The following is an 18,275-nucleotide window of genomic DNA, read 5'->3' as shown; positions in this document are numbered from 1 at the left end:
GTCATTTAAGAAATATGCTTAAATTGATGTCTTGATCATGTCAGTTCTGATGCACGTCACTCCAGTTATAAAGAATATTAATCTCATTTCTCTGTGCAAATGCTCAATTTATTACTTTCTGTAAATTATCTAGCAATTTTGAGACTTAAAGAGTACTACAATAAAATTCATCATTCGCTCAGCATCAGTTAAAAGCTGTCAAACCCGCTGATTCATTTAATCAGCATTTATTGTGCTTCATTAATTCTAGATCTAAACGTTTTCAACAAAATAATGAAGTTATATATAACTCAAAGCAGCAGCACCTATAAATCCTTCAAGCCTTTGGCAACTTCTTTAATCCAAAGTAATCATGTTTCCTTGTATAACAAGTCTTGTGATGTCTGTAACAGCATCTCACTATAGTAACAACAGTCTTAATGTTATAGCTCTCTTGCATGCCTGAAATATTAATCAGATCCCATATTTAAATACGAAATGAGAGTACTCTTGATACTCTTCCTGAAACAGATATGCTAATCAGAGTCCCCCACAAAATTTTTAAAAAAATACAATAAAGATCAAGACTGTGAAGCTGGTTTTGATACCGGAGTCAAACATTGCAGCTTTCTGGTTATTGCTTTACTCTATTACCTCATCCCTTCACATTAAAATAACATTTCTAAATAGGCAGTTTATTCTATAAGCAATTTTCTCTGCCACAAGTTCTTTCCTTTTGCTTTTAAACAGAAGAGAGTAAAGAAAAATCCTGCTTTACAGGATAGCAGATTTTATGCTAGAGCTGGCGAACATCGTTCTCCTTTGAAAGCAAAAGGCTAACTGATCACAATATTCATTCTTCAATTTAGAAATTACTTTATGAAAACAAAATTTTCCTCTTTCATAAGTGAGCTTAAATCCTAGCAGTTTTCCAAACACACTAACCTTTTTATAGTATTAGCCTGAAAACTCATGTAGCATCCTCCACCAGCTATTACTTATAAGATAAGGATGCTACTAATGCTACATTATAAAGTGATTTTTGGATTTTTTTTTTTTTTTTTAAAAATGATCAACCTCGCTTGAGTTTAACCTCACTTAGTGGAAGAATCATGTTTGTGACCTTTATGCCTCAATTTAACTAGAAATATATTTAACAGCAAGTATTACCTCATTTTCCCAAATCTCCCATAACCATCTCTAATTTCCACTGGATAAAAAGAAAATTCACTGTCAGCTCCTTGAACTTTATCAACACGTTTCAGCTATAACCAAGATTAAACTTTGTTGATTAATCAAAATACAATCTGCAAGCATAAATCTACATATTACACACATTAAACAATATTAAATTACATATTAAATGCATTAAACAATTTGATCCAATTTCTAAACTCTAGATTAAATCCAGAAAGCAGAAACAGCAAAAAAGTAGCCCCAACCAACACAAAACCTGTAATTCTGAGAAAGTCAGGGTTTAAAGTATTTCATTACCCATCTGAAAGCGTGAGCTTGTGTTTTACATTTTGGACTCATTCCAAAGGCTATCCCCAGTTAATCCACCCCTCTCTTTGGGGAACCAAAGACAGCTGGAAAGGATGATGACCATATCAATATCCATGCGTGCTGCTGTCATGAATGCGTGCTAGCACAGTTGGACAAACTCACAGAGTATATATAATTCAGTATAGAATTCTCTCAGAGGAGCTTGCCTGTTCCATTGTGCCATCAGAGAAAATGTGAAGTATTGTGAAAGCAGCAAGAAAGCCTACAACCGTGGCTGTTCTTTAGAATACTGCCATGACTGCCTATAATGATAAAGTTAAAATAGACCGCTCAGCAGTCATTCACATATGAAAGCTACAACAGATGCTCTGTAATTCTTTATCTGAATGAACCTCAGTCATTTAAGCTTCCACAATTCCTTTTAGTTTTTCTTATATTGAGCCAAACTCACGCAAAGAGGCTTCTTTTGGAGGCTGGAAATAACATCTTATTTTGCATTTGCCCCTTCTTTGTCCATTATCTTTTTTAATTCTACTAAGAATTAAAATCAAGCCTCAATTTCATGACTGACTGTCCCTGAAAACATGTACAAGATATCAGAATTTATTAGATATAAGACTATTGCCTGTGGAGAAAGAGATTAAACTAGTTTCAGTGATTGATATACTCTACCAGCCAACTCTATGCTTTCAAAAATGCGAGCACAGTAATCATAGGTACAGCAGTACAGCGCAGTATTACCACTGTTTTGGTACGCACCATGTGTGGCAGAGGCAGATCCAGAGATTAGTACATATAAATCACTCACCCAGGAAGAAAAAAGTCTACACAATTGCCAACTAAGACAACTAATATGAAATGCATGTTTTTACAAGGGCTATTCAAAGAAATAGTATTGTGGGAAGAATGAGTCATAGGATAGCAAACTTCATATACTACAGTTACTCAAAGTGAGAAGACAAAAGGAATTAGAACTTTTTTTTTTTTTAAATAATCACGCTTTAAATAACCATAGTTTTGTTGTGCCTTCATATTCTCTTCCAGCAGTAGTTTTCTTTTTTTCTTTTTAACTTGCATTTTGGGTTTGCTGTTGTTGGCACACTGTCTCAGTAGACACTAGATAAACAAACTTTTCAACAACATATACCCTTTTAAAACTGTACCTCTTAACCCCTTTCCCCTCGAGAGGCTGGAAAGTAATTACTTAATTCTTTACAGGTTTACCTGTGCATCCCTTCTCTATTTCTGTGACTTTTCTTTCTACTTTAGTTATAACAAAATAAGTAAGCATCTCAGTAGTTATCTCCATCTAAATCACAGTTTGTATCTTTTCCTTAACTACACATTTTTTGTATTTATTGATCAACCCACATAATTTCACACTTAACTTGCAGGGGATCAAACTCACTGTCAGGTAGGCTTGAGTCAGTACTTTAGAATTACAGAAATTTATTTCATGTATAGTAAGTACTTAAACAGAACCCGTATTTTAAGATGACAAAGTACTAATGTGCTTGCACATACAGAATATTTCTCCAAAATTCTTCCTATAATCTCACTCCTTTAAGCCCATTCCAAATAGACTAGTTTTATTATTTTTACTTTTGTATTTTAACTAGAATAGAGTCAATTCACTTCTTGCCTTAATTTGCTATGAAAGTCATGTGCCATTAAATAATCATTTTGCAACATTTTACACTTCAATAATAAGACAACATCTGCATGTATAGCTTCATACACAGAGATTTCAGCACAACTGCCACGCGCAGTCTTACAGCCCCCTGAACTCACAGAAGGACTGAAACATACATTGGTACACGGTGCTTTAACTGAGGACAATGCTGACATGTACACCCGAGATAATTTTGAAAAGGACTTTCATGGATAAGTTAAGGACTATTTTTAATAAATTTAATTTATGAAAGTAAAAGTCTGGTTTAGTTTTCTTTTCACGCATTACAGAATCATGGTTTTATTTCTTTTACCTTACAAGAATCTCTCAGATCTCCCAACTTGTTCTCAGGCTTTCTTTAACTGGGCACATACATATACACTGCTGAACAGACTTGTGTGTTCCCCTTCTCCCTGTGATTTGAGAAGTGATTTCTGCATTCCCATTTTTTAGAGTTAATAATAATTGTTCCTTCCAAATCTCTGGAGCCTGGTATACCTGCTTATTTTGATTGCTGTATTTGTTTAACATCTGCTCAAAGAGTAGACACTTGGCTCTGAGACTAAAGACAGGCAATTCACTGAATCACAGAATGACTGAGTTAGAAGGGACCTTTGGAGATCATTTTGTCCAACCCCCCTGCTCGAGCAGCACCACCTAGAGCACATTGGACCATGCCCAGACAGCTTTTGAGTATCTCCAAGGACGGAGAGTTCACAACCCCTCTGAGCAACCTGTTAACCTAAAGTCTCATATAGATAACCATTTTCTACTGAAAACCAATGACTACATGTGAAATTTGATTTTCATTTTTCATGTTCTCAAAGAGTATCAAAATTACCAACAAGGTCTAAGGACTTGCATTTGGCCTTCCTGCCTTTGGTGACAAAGTGCTAATGAGTTGAGAAAGTTAAAGACAAAACTAGTAATATTTGCTTCATATATATTCTTACTCATGTTTTAGCCATGATTTTCACTTCATACTAAGGCTTGCAGCTCAACCTAACTTTAAGAGTATGTTGTTAGATTTCAAGGTGTAGCATTTTCCCCTTATCAAAGCTATTCATATTTAACCAGTAAAACTGCATTACTTTAAGGTTGCTGTATAACAATTAAATGACTTTAAAAATCATCATCACACCTGTAGAGCAACAAAAGTTTTCCTGTATATGAAAATAACGAACTCAGTAACTCACAAGCTGCTCTTGCTTCATGAAATATCACATGTGAAGTATAGTTTCAGTGTCCCAGACTCAATACCTAGAGAATGCAACAACTCATCGCTAATATGAAGCATGTTAATTAATTAATATCTAGAGTGGGGTTTTTAAAGGTTGAGACACCAAGAAAACAGAAACTCATCCTAAAACCTTTTTTTTTTTTAAAAACGTTACGTTCTCCAAACTTAAAAATGAAACCTTTTTCTCTGGGCAAAATTTTTATTGTGTACATAACACCATAGACTTTTTTGATATCTTCTCATGAGGTCAGATGCAACTTTCATTTACAATGAGATAACTTCCCATCAGTTTGCACTTAAATCAACTAAGAGAAGTCACTGCTAAGGAAAATTTATTACTGAAGTGATAAGACAAGCAATCCTTATCTTCTTAGGCACCTATAGGCTAATCTTGGAATCAAATCTGGGTTTTAGCTATGGAATTGCTCGTTAATTTTTATCACTCCTAAGCTATCAGGTGGGCTCTCCAGGCCTCCAGCCAATTCCATAAAAACAAGCATGTTGCACAGCAGATTTCAGCTAGAAGCCAAGTTATAATGTGTTCAAGAAAAAGATGTTGTAAAAAGGAAACTTCAGGAGAACCTGAACTAGAATAAGGCAAAGGAAATACCAGCACTTTGTCGAGATGTTCATTAAAGTGTAAATATCAGGAAAATATACAGAACTAAATAGAAAGAAAACTCAGGCCAGTAAGAGCTAGGTTAGTACCAATTTTAAAGGCTATTCAAATTTGCCTATCAATCTCTGCAAAATTAGTGTCAACTTTAGTAAACATTTGCATTATAGTAGTAATATGGATGTAAATCTTTAAACAGTCATGCTAGTAAAATTATTCCATACTTCACAAAGAAACAAACCCTAAGACATTTTTAAAAATTTAAGTTGAGAAGTAGTTTAACAAAGGGTTTTCGATATGAGATTTCCACATAGGAGAAGGTCTTAATGTTCATGTTTTGTTATTAAAATTTGTGATGCTTAATTTCCTCTGATTGTCATGTGAATGTGAATTAGCAATCACTGGCATTAAAGAGAAGTTGTGGTAAATCTGCATGATCTTTTAACAACTCTTTGCAGTGTAATCAACTTCATTTATTACCACTTACTAGTTCCACCTATATTTACAGGAAAATCAGTAGTTTACAAAGTTGGAAAAAAGCTACTACTGTTTGTACAGAAAGGTCTTGTAGTCAAAATTACATGTTGACAATAATAAAATACCAGTGCACTTGGTGTATGTGATAATTGACAGCACAAGTTCTCATGCACAACTCTAACATGAATGCTGTAAGAGAAGTTTTGGAGACATTTCCAGAGAAAACATAGATTGTCAGAAGAATGCAAACACGGTTAACAATTAAATACTCTTGTGGACAACATTTACAGTCTACAAGATGAATACAGTACATTAAAAACTGGGGGGTTGGAGTTTATTCATACATAATACAGTAACTCAACATTCAAACATTCAACAGTTTAGTGAATGCAGAGGCAGGCTTGCCTCAAGAAATTCATAGCACCTTTGGGTAAGGCTACAACAGTATGTGTTTATTGAAATCTGCATCTGGTAGTAATTTGTCCAGCAGCAAACTTTTTTTCTTTTTTTACTCGAATGATCTACAGGGGCCCATATACTCTGCAACTGTTCATTTGCACTAAGATGCACATTGTATAATTTATGTTCTTAATTATAAAACAAAGTTTATCAGCATGTTTGTCTGTGTTGTGTAATTTCTTATTCTTCACATGAGAATAACAGAATGCATCTTGAACAGTCTATTCATTCTTCATTGTAACAAAATATATTGGAATGGAAGAGATTTAATCCCTAAATTATTATACTTCTCCCTTCTTTACTGGAGATTTTTCCTTTAGAGAAAAAGGAGTCAACATAGTTTGAAAACCTTTCTAGAAGAGAATTACTCCCCCCCCATCATCCCCCCCAAAAGGAAAAAAAGAAAAAAAAAAGAGAATGCAGCTTATAATCCTAATTTGCCAAACACTGTTTTAGTACAATAGCCCAAAAGACAGTTTTGTTTTTATAAAACCTCCTCCGCAAAAACTAGCTAGATATTTTGGAAAATGCAACTCTTGTCCTCACCACCTGTCTAATCCCAAATCCCACAAGGAAGGAAAACTGATTAGAGCAAGGGCAAAGAAAAAGTCAGCATCCTGGGAAGGGAAAGAAAGGAGGCTTAAAGCCCTACACCAAGAGGATCATAGTTTCGTCTCCAGATATGCACTTGCTCCCTCTCAGTATTTTAAGCATTAACTCACAAACTTCAGTTTCTTGCTTACTGACTATCTTGTCTTCGCTAGAATTCCAGTAGAGGAACTGCGTTCTTAAGATAGATAGAGTTTTCTTAGGTTATTTCAGGAATTATGAACATTATTTTTCCTTTTATTACTCAAACTGGTACAGTTCTTCTGGGCTTCCTTATAGCAAGACATCAAGAGTTAGGTCAGCAGTAAAAGAGTTCAAATACACAGTAATTTTTAAGAGCACTTAGTCATTGTATGGTGTGATGCATCTAGATGTAGCATTTGGCTGGGTCTGAAACGTAAAGGAGACCTGGAAACTTTTTGGTACATCTTGTGCAAAATGGGACAGGGACAGCTGATCATTCCATTAAGCTGCTTTAACTTTCCCTGCCCTCCCCTTTACACAGCTTGAATTTTAAGAAGCTTATGTCTCATTACTTTTTTATTTGTGGGTATAAAAATGCCCTATTTCAGTAACACTAGTATTTGGAGCATCAGATGAAGCTGAGAGCAGAGAGACACACAAAGACATTCTTTCTACAGGAACAAGATCATAATCATTTGATAATTCTCCTTTTGTTTATCACATACCAATAGTTAGCGCTGCAGTTACAGAAAAATCATATATTTTATCTACATGTTATTGTTACTGTCTTCACTAAACAATGTGACTTCAGTGGCATTTAATTCTGTTAAATCTTATCAGGATTACAGTCAGGTCTTGCTTATTCACCCTGCAAAGCAGGCACTGACAGGAATCAGGGACTACCTGAATCTTTGCAAACGGAACATGAAAGGACTAGGTACAGTACCTTCTGTACAATTCTATCAGTTTGCTGTTGCCTAAACCCTTGGAGCCATGGAAATCCCAAATCCATCAAAATTACCACATATTATCACGGTATTCAAAAGAGAAATACATGGTATCTTGATTTAATGTAACAGGGATGTGAGGATTTGACAGCAGCACTGTTCAAAGGCCATTTGAACCAGCTAAAATATTCTTTCAGACAGATGCAGAGGGATAACAAAGGCAGGTGATGGGAAGATAGGTTTGAGTGAACATTTAAATAAAACAAACCCATGCATTTTCTATGTCAAGGCAGCTGGACAGCTCAATATTAGGATAATATAAATAAATACAAATACTGTAGAATAATGTTGACAAATTACAAATCACAATATATATTATGACCTCTTTTTCTACATATATCAGGGTACTCTCTTCTGTATACATGTAGTAATGAAAGAGTGAGAGGTAGACTTTCATGCTATTATTCTTACTGTTACTGTCTGTTACCACATTTTTGATACTTTTTTCTCCCTGCTATAAACTTTGATTCTGTACTAAATATAAAACTCATGAGCAGCACTCATTTTAACTTCTTAGTGACAGACTGCTGCAATCTGACTGCTGAAGTGCATAGCTGAGAACATGGAGAAGTTATTTTACCATTTTAAGCAAGATAAAAAGATTGAGTATTAAATCTATTACAGGTTTAAAGTTATCAGTGGCTCTCACTAGCCAGGTAACAAATATCTCTCTCAAACACATGGTTAGTGTTGTAAAGTACTAGTCCTCTTCTAGACAGAGAGAAGTGGAAAGGAGAGAACTGACTACAAGCCAAAAACATTTGGATCCAATTATGAAGACATTTTAGGATCTCAGTTTGTAACTCCCCACGAATTTCAAGGTGTGAGACTCCTAGAAAACTAGGCCAGAATTTATAGGAAATTCATGTTCATAATTCCACTGTTTTGAAGTGATACACCACTTCAGTGATTCCATATCAGTTTTCAGGCACGGTTGTTCAGCATTGCTTTACCTTAAAACTCTGGATAATCATTAGGGAGATGTAGGAAAAAACACTTTGCAAAACTGTATCTCCATGGACAACCTAGTTGATTCTTTTAACTCCTTTGATCACCTTTCTTTACCTTTTGATTATATAGGATTACATTTTGTGCCTGGATTAGTCGATTTTGTGTCTATTCCTGCTGAATGAGCAGCCAAAACACTCAAGATAGTATTTCCCTACCTTTATACAGGGCAGGTGAAATGATACAATAATATAATACATTATTAATAAATAATACAACAAAAATTATATTATGTGATAGAGATGTGCAGCACTTCTGCCTCAGTCAAGTATCAGAAGGGTGGGAATGTTCCTGGAGAAAAAGTTTTACCTTTGTTACATAGGGAAAAACGCACTTACTGTCCAAAGCAGAAAAAAAAGGAGGGATAGGGAATTTTTAACAAGGTGATAGTGTTGTGCTGCATTTGCACATGCTTCACGCCCTATCTCTAGTTAATTCCAAGAAACCACTCTTTTTCTGCCCTCCCCTACCACATCTGACAGTTGGGTCCTCGCTCCTTTCTCATCAACTGCTTAATAAATGTTGTTACTAATTTTTATGAATCCTTCACAGACTTCAAATCATTGAAGTCCTTGGTGCCATAGGAGGGTACGCCTAGATTGTGGAGATGCTTTAGAAGTACCAAGTCCCTACTCACTAGATTAGCCATTTCAGTTACAGAAGTCATTTGTAACTTCTTCACCTTGTAATGTCATACACTGGCAAAGAACTTATGCCAGAATATTGAACCTGTTCAGTTATATTAATGCTAATTCATTGTGATGGATCATTACTTGTGAAAACTGGGGCTTTGCCTTCTTCTGCCTTATGGAAGACAATAGTAAATGTAATTAAGTGTACTAAGTTCCTCAGAGGCACAATTAGTTTCTAAAGACGTCAACAAATCAAATTTTCAGATTTTACAGCTTCTGTATAGCAGTTCACTTCAAAATTTTGGGTGCTATGTTCATCATTAACTAGAAGTATTGTAAAATCTTAAACAAAGTACAATTTAATATCATTTACTATCATGGCACAAATTGAAGCATTACTTCATCAGTTCAAATACTCCTTGTTTAGATACTGATCTAATGAGAGCAATTAAAATAATTCATAAAAAAGAAAACTAGTGTACCTTTGCAACTGTACTTGAGGTGTTGTTATTGTGAAAACAGGAAACATCAGAAAGTACAGACACTTTGAGCCCTCTTGGTAGAGAATGTCTGATATCCAACAGTACTAACCCGATCAATACTGTTTATAAAGAGGACAAACAATCCTGAATAATTATCTATACAAGCCAGTACTCAAAAGCTGCGTAGGCATTATGAAGAACATAGACTAAATATTAATGCTACAGCAGTTTCATAGCACCTGGAAAGGTGCTATATTACAAAGCTAATTTTTTTTATAGCTCCTATCAAATGAGGCACTGACTGCTCTTTGTTGCATAGCTTTTTCCCTCACATAAAAACTGATGAGATTATAAATTTATCATAGCAGTCAAAGCTAATTTTTTTTATAGCTCCTATAAAATGAGGCACTGACTGCTCTTTGTTGCATAGCTTTTTCCCTCACATAAAAACTGATGAGATTATAAATTTATTCATAGCAGTACTTTCCATTTTACAGCTCTGCAAGATTTACTGTGAAATTTTATATAGAGATAGATTTAAACTCTATCAATGTTTTGGCATTATGACAGCAATTCACAGTTTAATACATGAAAAAATAAAAAAAAATTACCATCTGTTGCTAACCCAAATGCCATTATTCCATTTCTTTCAGTGGTTTTAGTCTAAATTTTTTCCATATATTTGAAGCTCCAAACAAAAAAGACAGCTTGATATCAACAGCAGCTTAAATTAAAAAAAAATTCTTTACACTGAATAGTCATCACTCCTCTATCTCTGCCCCCAAGTATTAATTCTTACATTTGAATTTGCAGTTTAATTTAATTTGACTAATAACTATTTAAGTTTAATAAATCTATCAATCTATGCAGCTAATCAGTAGCACCTTTTATTGAAGGATGCCAGTCAAAATTTGCAAGTAAAAATATTTTATAAGGTTGCTCCATGTTTTTGGGACAAGGTCACATAGGATGTTTATGACAATGTAGATTTATTCATTCAAAGTGATACAGGTAGTGTTTCTAAAGCTGTCCTCACTTTTAAAATCTCTCTTTGGAATTCAAACATTAACAAGGGTTGACTGATGAAAATATGTTCGTAACTATAACACTCCAAGCTCTGGTCTTGCAGGACTCTCAGCTCAGAAGATTGGCAGGCTCTCATCCTCGAGATCTTCCTTGCAGCATTCCTGTGGTACAGTACACTCAACGAAATCTTTCCATTCTGTACAACCCTACAATCAACTGTCCTTCCCCCTTCTTTCCCTTGGCTTCAACTAAGTAAAACGACTGCACATGGCCCTCCCTGTCCTGAAGGGACAAATACATATTTATTCAAATATATCATGAAACATGAATATTTGTGCACATCGGTTGCTGGTGTAAGTCCTAGGAAGAGCATTTGAGTATTATTAGTAATAATAATTTAAGTTATCAGTACTGTTATCAGGGGAAAGACAAAGAGATCATGTTTTGGTATGAAATAGAGGAAGCACTTCACAGATATTTCTAAATTCTTCAAAGAGCAGCATAAGGTAGCAGCATAAAGACCATTCCTGGGCTTGTTCAAAGGCTATAAAACTCAGTTTGAACTGTTTTGTGTTGATAAAACAATTACCTCTCCTTGGCAAAATTTCAACAGTAGAAATACCATAGATTCAGCAGAACATTGTGGTGAACGACAGACTTACTAAATCTTTTTTAGGCATGTAATAGCAAAGCATAATAACCAGAATGCATTGGAAATTTACATACATTTTAAAATCTACCATAACCAAGACTTGTTTTTCATTTGGACTGTGTTCAACGGGATTTTTTTAGCAGAAAAAAATTTACCATTATTTGTAGATCTGGGAGAAATTGGTTGACGAACGAAGAAAAATTATGACATTAATTGACATCATGAAAAAACTCAAAAAGAAAAAAACAACTCACCTCTTGAAAGAAAACAGATTAATCTCTTAATCTCTTAAGAAAGAGATTCCAGGGCAGGCCTGAATCTGTCAAAGTGAATTTCTACTGAAACGCACCAGATTAAAAACATGAAGGAGAACAAAAAAGCTCACAGACACAGAAAAGTCTCAAATATTAATTTTGGTCTATCCATCAGTAGTGTTTTTTGTAGGAAATTTTCATAACAGCAAGGAAAATTCAGTTCTGAATACTGCCTGGTTAACAGAAAAAAATTGTTAAGTTACAGAACTTACTATTATAATATTGTTGAAGTTGGCTTTTTCTGTTTTGTTTGGGGTTTTTTTTGGCTATTCATATGTTATTGTTTCAGCATGAAATACGTTGCATAATATAATGCAGAATCAGAAACAAGCAGGATATTTTTAATAGCAAAGCACATTGGAAATTCTGAATTTTCTTCCAAATTTGGATAAGCACAAAGTTCACTTTTAATACCAGCTGCCTATTATACAACTAAGCCGTGTTCCCTAAGAAATGTCTGAAAAAATGGTCAGGCACAAACTTCAAATAGGTGCAGAATCAGAATAAAAAGGGTTTTCTATGTTTTTCTCCTATTCAAAGAGCTCGAAGTATTTTACTAGCGTGATTTTTTTAATTCATCCCACCCTTCTATAGGATAAGAGTTCTAATCTGCATTGCTTGGGATACAGTAAACCAGCACAGCAAGGGGATTTTGCAAATACCAAATAGGGTTCATTCACTGACCACGAGACCTTGTCATAGAAACTATAGATACTATGGATCACGTTGTAAGAGACAAAAAACCTGAAGTACAAAATTACTGAAGTAAAATAACATAGACATCATGACCTGCTGGCACCAGTATCTGACCTTTATAATCATATTCAGAAACATGAACTCTGGTCCGGATTTGATTTCTTCCAAAATTCTTTATGATCCTCTTAGATTGCAAGAGTTCTACCACTTCTTGTGTTTTAGTCAGTCATAAAACAAACTGAAAATTTTGTTTCTTTCATGTATTTTATGATTTTCTTTCATCCTGATGAAAGCAGAAAGTATAGCAAAGCTTCCTAAAGCATCCAAGTAATTTAGGAATTGAAATCCAAAGTAAGAAAGTATATTTATACTTGGGTCTTATTAAGAACAGAGAGAAATTAAGTTTGTGTACTTCTGAAAATGGATATAGCTGAAAAAGTCTTTGTATAGAAATTCAATTGCACATACTATAGTGGATTCATGCGAAAATTTCACTTTACTACTACTATCGTTCCTTCTATCAATACATTTCAATAGATGCTTCACTCCCAGTGATTTCAAGAGCATTTATATATGTTCAAGTAAGGATAAGCCTGGTTACTTCGCTTAATTGGGCCTCGAAGAACAGTGGCAGTTGTTTCTGAAGAAAAAGGGCAACAATAAAATGAGTACCCTTATGAAGCAAGATTCTTAGAAAATCTTACAAAACGGAATGGTTCTTCCACAACTATGGAATAATCCTGTGTTTTATTAATGTGTCAGTTTTCACTTCCAGAAGTGTGGCACATCAGTAAAAAATAATCCTTAACACAGAGTAGTCGAGTGCATATCAGGAAAACTATAATTTTAGACTAGATTAAATACAAAGAGCTCTCCACCAGCAAAACCCAATATACTTTGCAGGGTTAAGTCTGGCATATGTGGCAAGCAAACCAGCTGGTTTTAGAGATGTACTGTGATATGCAACCATCATTGGGCAGCCCAGCCAAGTTCTGAACTGGAAGTCATTCAGTTCATTGCTGTTCTGTCTGCAAATCAATGCCTCTAGTTTCTGATGAGTAATTCAAGAGCTGCATAGGTTTTCTCTATTTTAAGCCCAGCTATTAAACTTGACTGCACATTGAACAAGCGTCAAGTTAAAAAGTTCAGGTTAGGAGTGAGGAGACAAAGTGATCTAGAAAACAGAAGTGCAATTTTTCCGTGAGCTTGGGCAGCTCCCAAAGTGAACTGTATCCAGTGGAAACAAGGTCTAAGTGCTGATGTGGGAGTTTCCCACAGCTTCTATTGGCCTTCAAAGCCATGTGTGTCATCAGAGTCTCTTGTTGAAGCTGTACATAAATATCTAACCGATATTAAAAAAACAAAAAATGTTCCACAGAACCTAAATTAAAGCCAGATGTGGAAAAAGCAGATGCCTGAAATTTACTGTCATTTCAAGACAGAATAGAAACACTTGCGAATTTTATTATTTACTGGGTAAATTGTCATGCTAAGGAAGTCACGTAGAATATTTATAATTTCCTGATGCATCTCATGTTAAAGAAATAGGTGCTCTATTGACTAAAAACCCTGCAATTAGCATCAAATTTGAACCACAAACTAAACCTGCGTTATGATTCCTACTCTGGTTACACACTGAATTATGATTATATTCTTACCAGTCATTTTAAAAAGATAAGGTAAAGTATGTCAAGATGGTATTAATACTTAGGTCAACAGCACAGCACTAGAAGAAGAAATTGAACAGTGCAAGTTAAAAAGATATTTAGTAAGTGAAAAGTCTTCCATATCTTACTGCAAGTTGTATTGCTTTAATCCGGGCAAACACAGTCTGTGCTAAGCATGTAGGGAGGTACAGTTTTCATGGAAACTTCAGGCCATCCAAAAACGTTCTATTTAACGTAGTCAGCCACTCTTATGGAACAGGCATGACATCCAGCATCTCTCTTAAGCAACTCAAAACTTAGAAACAATTTTTTAAAATTAGTTTAGTATTTAGATCATGAAAGCACTTATATACACACATCATGAAAGCAACTAAGCATTTGTTATGTGAATTTAAAAATAAAAAAAAAGGCTAAGCGTGTGATTTAACTGTTAAGTGTGTGATTTAACTTCAGATGCAATATGCTGAAGCATAAGACCAGCATGGCAAAATCCCCAGTTCTTCTGACCACAACAAAACATTCTGAGCACAACATTCAATTAAATGCTCTTAATGAATCAACATTTTAAGAGTGATCTTTTTAAAAAACAACAAGATTGAGAAATTTCCCTACCACATGCAAGTGATTTTATATATGGAATTTCAACACAATTATGACGTCATTGCAGTAAATTTAAGGTTGGATGACATGTAACTTTGCAAGTCTATTTTCATTACAGTGGAGCAATGGCACTGGTCAAATTTTACTAGATAGGAGGAAAGGAAAACCTTCACTTACTAGAAGCCATTTTTATGGTCTCCAAACCCAACAATCATCTACAAAATCTCTTTGAAGAGTGAGTGCAGAAAGGCAAGTAACTTCTCAATAAAACAATCAAATATACTAATTACCAAAATAGGCCATACATGTCTTATGAAACCTCTCTCACTACTTTTGTTGCAGTTTTTAGAGTGCCATGTATCAAGAATATCTTAAATCAACCCAAAGAGCACTGATCTTAACAAATCTAATGCCTCCATTTTAGAGAATACATTCTGCCAACAGCAGCTCAAAAGTAGCCAGAAACCTGAAAAGTCATTTCGCAGTCTTCAAATTCAGCAATATAAATTGCACCAACTGCACTGTATGAGAGAAAAGAGCTCAAAATACAAAACAATTCAACAGAAAATATACTAAAAGCACTCTCTTGTGCACCTAAAAATTTTAAAACCTGCCTCAGATTATGTACTGAGGGAGTAGCGGAGGACAGCAAAACCACCTCTTTTTTTTTTTTTTTCCCCCCAGAGTCAACAGTGGCAAAATGTAACAAAAGAATAGGTCTTTTAATCCAAAGAAAGCAAGCATGCTCCAGAATCTGCAATTAATCTGCCTGCTGGACCTTACTGTTCATAAATACAAACTTTATCAAGACCAGTAAAATAGTTAACCCTGATAAAACAGATGAGCTTTAACAAAAATACAGCAATGCTACAGGGAAGCAATCAAGAAAAGTCGCTGGTTCTATGGCAGTTTGCTAATTTGAATGCATTAGCTTTGCAAATATTTTGTACATCAGTTTTTCCACCTATGAGCAATGATTTCATCACAAAAATCTCACTGCTGAACCCAAAGATTTTTGAAAGCACACTAATTCCACTTTTTATGTTAAACTTTGAACTTCAGTAAGTTGCAATAAACTCACACCAGACTCTACATTTTGTAAAGAAAATCTAAAATGTTATAAACAAACACCTGTATACATTCTGAAGCTGCGTAAGAAATTCACTAATTAATATCTGCAAAATAATAGATTACTAACTAGGACAATTGTAACTGTTTTTAATGCTGTCATTAGCAGACTAGACACTTCTTAGCAGCCTAAAAGTAATGTATGGCAATCAGACTACAATCACTCTTACTGCTAATGAGTAGCACCTGCTACAGGGTATTTGTTTTCCTTTGTTGGATCCCTCTCATAGATATATTTAATCTAGGTATCACCAGGCTGATTTAAGAATGCATCAGGTATTTAATGGTTTAATGTCTCCAGCATCTGCTCCAATTATTTAAAAGGTTAAAACATGAAACAGAGAGCTAAGTCATCATTATCCCCACAAACCTTATTAAGCAACGCTGTTGAGCCATTTCCAGCTGAAAAAACAGCTATACCATTTACACAGGCTACAGTAACTGAATAATCACTTCTCAAAGCCAACTTTGGAAACATCCATGGAATACGGCTACATCAAAATTAAATTATAGATGTAGAACAGTATGGACATTTGCAGACAGAGTAAGGATTACAAATCATTATTAAAATACAATATTAAGACAGATACCTGTTTCATTTTTTTATGGGACAAACTCAATATTGCAACTCGTTTAGACGGGGCTATCTCCTATGAGAACAAAACATACCCCAATTTCATTCCACATTACAACTTTTGTCACTATACAAATAAACAGCATTGTTTTCCCATCAAGCAGTATAATAATTACATTTTAGATTGACCTAAAAATGATAATTAATTTCCTTACACCACATAACACAAGTCACTTGTTTTCTTTCAAAGCAATACTTGAAAACTCGGATATAAAAAGTTATGATTAATTTAAAAGAAAAAAACCAAGCACCCTTCACTGCCACCTGTTTATTCTTAATATCCAAAGTGTATTTTCTTACCTCAGCGGCCTGTGTCTCTTGGTGTAATAAAGTTAGACCTGTCAAGTCTTCTAAGAAGGAATGTGAAGAATTAAAAACTTTAGCTAGGAAATTAAACCCTTCTTGTTCATACTGGTCAAGGACCTGTCAAATAAACAAACAGAAAAGAACTTCAAATAAGATGCCCATAATGTGACCCATCATCATATTTTGCTCACAAAATACAAGTACAATCTTTACAATATGCAGTCATTTTCTGAGTCTTCAGAAACAGGTAAAAATTACAGAGAAAAGAACGATCATTTCTCCCAACTCAATTTCTAAAGTGGGAAAAGGTGAGGGCAAGAGGGAAGAGAAGTGAGGTTTAAAATTTCCTGGTTGAAAAGTATTTTTAAGCTTATAACAAGACAGATGATATGGCAAGAAGAAAAACTTAGTTGCAAAGTCATGAAAGGAGCATTTGAGTTACACAAAACACAGTAAAAGACTGTTCCAACATATCAGTTAAGGGAAAGAACCATGCTGGGACAGACTGAAGACTTCTCTGAGTCAGTGTCCAAGTCCAACATCCTCCCAATCTCCAGAGATTCATGGTTCTGCGACTATTGTATCTTAAAGCACTCTCTACTTTTCTACTCTAATTTTCCCAGTTTGTATTTTATTTTGAGATTCTTATAGACTCCTACAAGAATTGTGAGGAAGGTTTTAGCCTATGCTCCTCAAACCTCTAACCATGAAGAATTTTATTTCATGCAGCTTTAGCTTAAATAACTATTTGGCAGGCTGATTTCAATCAAGTATGATGGAGATTGAGGAAAGAAAAGATAAATGTCAAAGATGAACATGATTCTACAAGTTCTGTGAAAGCAGGTAGTAAGAAAACGGAAGGAACTTATGATAGAGCAATCCCAGTATCCATTGTTTTCCTATTTTTGGTCTGAGTTCTACCACTGACCATTTAATATCCTGCTCTGCTGTCATCAGTCTCACAGATGAAGCAGCTGAGCTTGACAGACTGCAAAGCAACTTCCTATAGAAATTCATGTAGCAGAGCAGGATGCATGCAGGGACATCAGAAACACAGTATTTTAACACAAAGGAGCAGTATATATGACATCGATAGAGAGGCAGGGGAAGGATCATAAGTATCACCCCATATAGAGAAGATGCAAGCTTTTCAGAAGAGTCCATGGAATGGTTTAATCTAAGAAGCTGAATGCCTGCCAAAAACATTCTACTGTGAAAGTTATCATTGCCTTTCTCAACACTTACATCTTCAACTCAATCATCACCTTCCTCAGATAAATTAACATCAGTTCAAGAGTGAAGGACAGAAAAAGGGGCTAATGATCAGACAGTTTCACAGATGGCTGTTATTTTTTAGAATGATGATCATTTCCAAAACCCAGCATCTGTAAAAGCCAGCACCTCTTCCAGTTGCTGATTCTGATAATCTACTCTTGCCTCTCACCCTCCCAACCACATATTCTGTTCCTGTGTATTTAAACTCTGTGCATGTCTTAAGTCCCTGCATGAGTCCCTCTTTACCACATCAATATTTAGAATCATAGAATAGAATCATTTAGGTTGGAAAAGACCTTTAAGATCATCAAGTCCAACCGTTAACC

General features: G+C 34.9%; 1 protein-coding gene across 1 annotated transcript in view; it reads right to left on the bottom strand.

The window, feature by feature from the left end:
- Positions 1 to 18,275, bottom strand: part of ATG7 (autophagy related 7) — a 114,038-nt gene that overhangs the window by 43,316 nt on the left and 52,447 nt on the right. The window contains exon 18 of the mRNA XM_009287053.1: positions 16,669 to 16,791. Within this exon, the coding sequence (XP_009285328.1) occupies positions 16,669 to 16,791 (123 nt within the window). The remainder of the gene's footprint in view (positions 1 to 16,668; positions 16,792 to 18,275) is intronic.

Source organism: Aptenodytes forsteri, unplaced genomic scaffold (assembly GCF_000699145.1).
Source record: "Aptenodytes forsteri isolate BGI_AS27 unplaced genomic scaffold, ASM69914v1 Scaffold105, whole genome shotgun sequence".
NCBI classification, from domain to species: Eukaryota; Metazoa; Chordata; class Aves; order Sphenisciformes; family Spheniscidae; genus Aptenodytes; species Aptenodytes forsteri.
This window is presented reverse-complemented; position numbering and strand designations above follow the sequence as displayed.